General features: G+C 48.4%; 1 protein-coding gene across 1 annotated transcript in view; it reads right to left on the bottom strand.

The window, feature by feature from the left end:
• The window catches only part of IL17RA (interleukin 17 receptor A), a 47102-nt gene extending 45573 nt beyond the window's left edge, over nt 1–1529 (bottom strand). The window contains exon 1 of the mRNA XM_006862778.1: nt 1395–1529. Within this exon, the coding sequence (XP_006862840.1) occupies nt 1395–1529 (135 nt within the window). The remainder of the gene's footprint in view (nt 1–1394) is intronic.
• Between the last annotated feature and the right edge of the window lie 1921 nt (nt 1530–3450).

Raw genomic sequence — 3450 nt, 5'->3', positions numbered from 1 at the left:
ATATATAGAGAGAGAGAGAGAGAGAGAGAGACAGAGAGACAGAGAGAGACAGAGAGAGAGAGAGAGAGAGTCCTGGTGTGGCACTGTATGGTTAAGCACTAGACTGCTAACCACAAGGTTGGTGGTTCAAACCCACTAGCCCCTCTTCAGAAACCCTATACAGTACTTACCAACGTAACAACACACACACCTAGATATAAGCTGTTATGGTTGTTAAATGGAGTCTTATAGCAACACATAGAGGGTTTTCCAGGCTGTAAATCTTTTTGGGAGCAGAAAGTCTCATCATTTTCCTACGGAGAGTCTGGTAGATTGGAATGTTGACTGTGTGGCTAGCAAATCAACAGTAACCCCCGGAGGCCACTACAGCTCTTTATGTAGATGTATACGTGTATGTGTGTGTGTCGGAGTCCTGGTGTGGTGCTGTAGAATAAACACTAGAATGCTAACTGCAAGGTTGGCGGTTCAAACCCACCATTCGCTCCTTGTAAGGGCACTTAATTACATATGTATTTCATTGGAATGTGTGAGTAAACAGAAGAGGCAAACGACAGACTCAGTGTTTAGGGCCCTCTGGGTGAGTGTGTCACTTTCTGTGGGCACTGGCGTGTGCGTGTGCGTGCTATCAAATAGATCTCACCCTGAGTGCTATCCCTGTTCCCAGAGAGGGTGGTGGGGCGGTGAGGAGGGAATCATCTGCCCCATTCTTAGGAGGTCCCAGCTGGCCTGCAGCCTGAAGCTCAGCAGCTCTCCACAAAACGTTCCCTGAAAGGTGACACTTCACGTCTCCACCATTTCGGGTTCCTAGGCCCAGAGGGCCGCCTCTGCCCATCTACGCTGCACTATGATCACGGGTCTCCAACTTCAGTTCAGTCACGCTCTAATCCGGCTACTGTGGCCTCTCCCGGCTCCTTTGACTCGAATGAGTATAACTTGAGGGGAAGCTCAAGTTCTGGATTGGCTTCCCAGGTCCCGCCAGGGCCCAGCACGAGGGATTGTTAGGCACGCAGTGTGGCAGCACACGGAGTCCTACCCAGCTTCCTTGGAAAGCTTCCCTCGCCACAACCCTTTTTCCAATCATTCCTACCCTGCCTACTTCCCCAAACTCTGGGACTTCAGCGGGGGTGTCACTTCCCGCCTCCCGACCAGGACAGCTGTTTGGGTTGTGCAACCCGCACCAAGCGATCTTTTTCTTAAATTCCCTTAGTCCCAGTGCGCGGGGATCTTTGAGCCAAGTCGCTAAACCAATCCGCCACCCACACCCCCAGCGCTGTTCCTGCACCCAAACCCTAGGCACGCAGCCCCCTCAGGCAGCCCGCCCACGCCTCCAGCCCGGGCGGCCGCAACATCCTCCCGGTTGCTGCGACCCGAGGGCGCACAGGGATCTATCTCACCGGCTGGGAGCAGACGGGCTTCGGGTAGCCCAAGAGACGCAGGGAGGAGCTCTCCAGGGCCGTCATGGTCAGGAGCAGTAGCAGCCCCAGCGGGGGTCCTGGGAAGATGGGTGACACGTACCACCGAGCCCCCATGGCCCTGGCACTGTCGCAAAGGGCTTGCGACCCGGGACTGGGGGGCTCAGTGTGGGAACGTCCCAGGACTTTCCCTTCGGCTAAGTCCCCACTCTACAGTCAGCTTCCGGCTTTAGTCAGGGCCCAATGGGCGGGCCGGACTGAAGGGGAGGGTCTTGCGATGGGAGACCACTCCCTCTTCTGGCCCCGCCTCCATTTGCTTGTCTCAGGTGTGTCCTTCTAGAGCTCTGTCTGCTCAGTCCCTTCGCAGCCGCACTGCCTGCTGCTCCAAGCCAGCTAAGGGAACCGTCAACCTTTCTCAAGCTTTAAAAGGGCCCAGAGAAGAGATATAGACAACACAGGATCTAATAAAGGATGAATCTGCAGGAATCGTGTTAGTTAGATGTAACTAGATGATGACAGTCCTTCAATAGACATAGAGTAACCTCTGTGGGAACACAGAATGACACAAGACCAAGTTCTTGCCCTCCAGCACTCCAGTCTCCAAGGGTCTGTGCTAGAAGTCTGGGAAATTACTGTTCTCACATCCTTTCCCGGAACCTAACAAAGAAATGGGTCTGTTCCTGGAACCCATGGATGTCCCTACCTTGACAAAGTGAAAGAAAGAGTAACAGTGAGCCAGAAAGCTGAGTGAAGGGGGGAAGGAGGTCATATACAGAGGGACTGAAAAAGAAAAAAAAGAACTTGATTTAACATCAAATGATCAAGAAAATGAAGAGAAGTCTAAACAAGGGAGAGAGTACACAGAAAAAGAATTAAAATTGAGTATTACAGCTTAACGATATGTTGTTGTTGTTGTTGTTAGGGACCATCGAGTTAGTACCGACTCATAGCGACCTTATGCACAACAGAATGAAACACTGCCCAGTCCTGGGCCAACCTCATAATTGTTGCCACGCTTGAGCCCATTGATGCTGCCAACCCATTTTACTGAGTGTCTTCCTCTTTTTCTCTGACCCTCCACCTGACCAAACATGAGATCCTTCTACAGCGACTGGTTCCCTCCTGACAATATGTCCAAAGTATGAGAGACGAAGTTTGGCCATCTTGGCCTCCAAGGAGCACTCTGGCTGCACTTCTTCCAAAATAGATCTATTGGTTCTTTTGGCAGTCCATGGCACTTTCAATATTGTCCTCCAACACCATAACTCAAATGCATCAATTCTTCTACAGTCTTCCTTATTCACTGTCCAGCTTTCACATGCATATGAGGTCATTGAAAATACCATAGCTTGGGTCAGGCACACCTTAGTCTTCAGGTTGACATCTTCAAGGTGCTTTTAATACTTTAAAAAGGTCTTGTGAAACATAATTTGCCTAATGCAATACGTGTTTGATTTCTTGACTGTTGCATCCATGAATGTTATGGTTGGGCCAAGAAGAATGAAGTCCTTGACAACTTCAATCTTTTCTCCATTGATAAGAATGTTGTTTATTGGTCCAGTGGTGAGGATTTTTGTTTTCTTTACATTGAGATGCAATCCATACCAAAGGCTGTGCTCTTTGATCTTCATCAGTAAGTATTTTAAGTCCTCTTCACTTTCAGCAAGCAAGGTTGTATCATCTGCATATCGCAGGTTGTTAATGAGTCTTCCTCCAATCCTGATGACAAGTTTTTCTTCATATAACCCAGTTTCTTGGATTATTTGCTCAGCATACATGTTGAATAAGTATGGTGAAAGAATACAACCCTATCTTACAACTTTCTTAATTTTAAACCACTAAACCAAAATGGATGTCAAAAGAGACACTGAAACTTGCTCTCTGGTATAGAGATGCTAAAGCAAATGGAAGAAATGAGGAGGTACAAGAGCTGAACAGAAAATCTCAAAGGTCATCTCGAGAAGACAAAGTAAAATATTACAGTGAAATGTGCAAAGATCTGGAGTCAGAAAACCAAAAGGGAAGAACATGCTAAACA

The sequence above is a fragment of the Chrysochloris asiatica genome, unplaced genomic scaffold (genome assembly GCF_000296735.1).
Source record: "Chrysochloris asiatica unplaced genomic scaffold, ChrAsi1.0 scaffold00050, whole genome shotgun sequence".
Lineage (NCBI taxonomy): Eukaryota > Metazoa > Chordata > Mammalia > Afrosoricida > Chrysochloridae > Chrysochloris > Chrysochloris asiatica.
The sequence above is the reverse complement of the archived record's forward strand: the minus strand, read 5'-3'. Positions and strand labels throughout refer to the sequence as shown.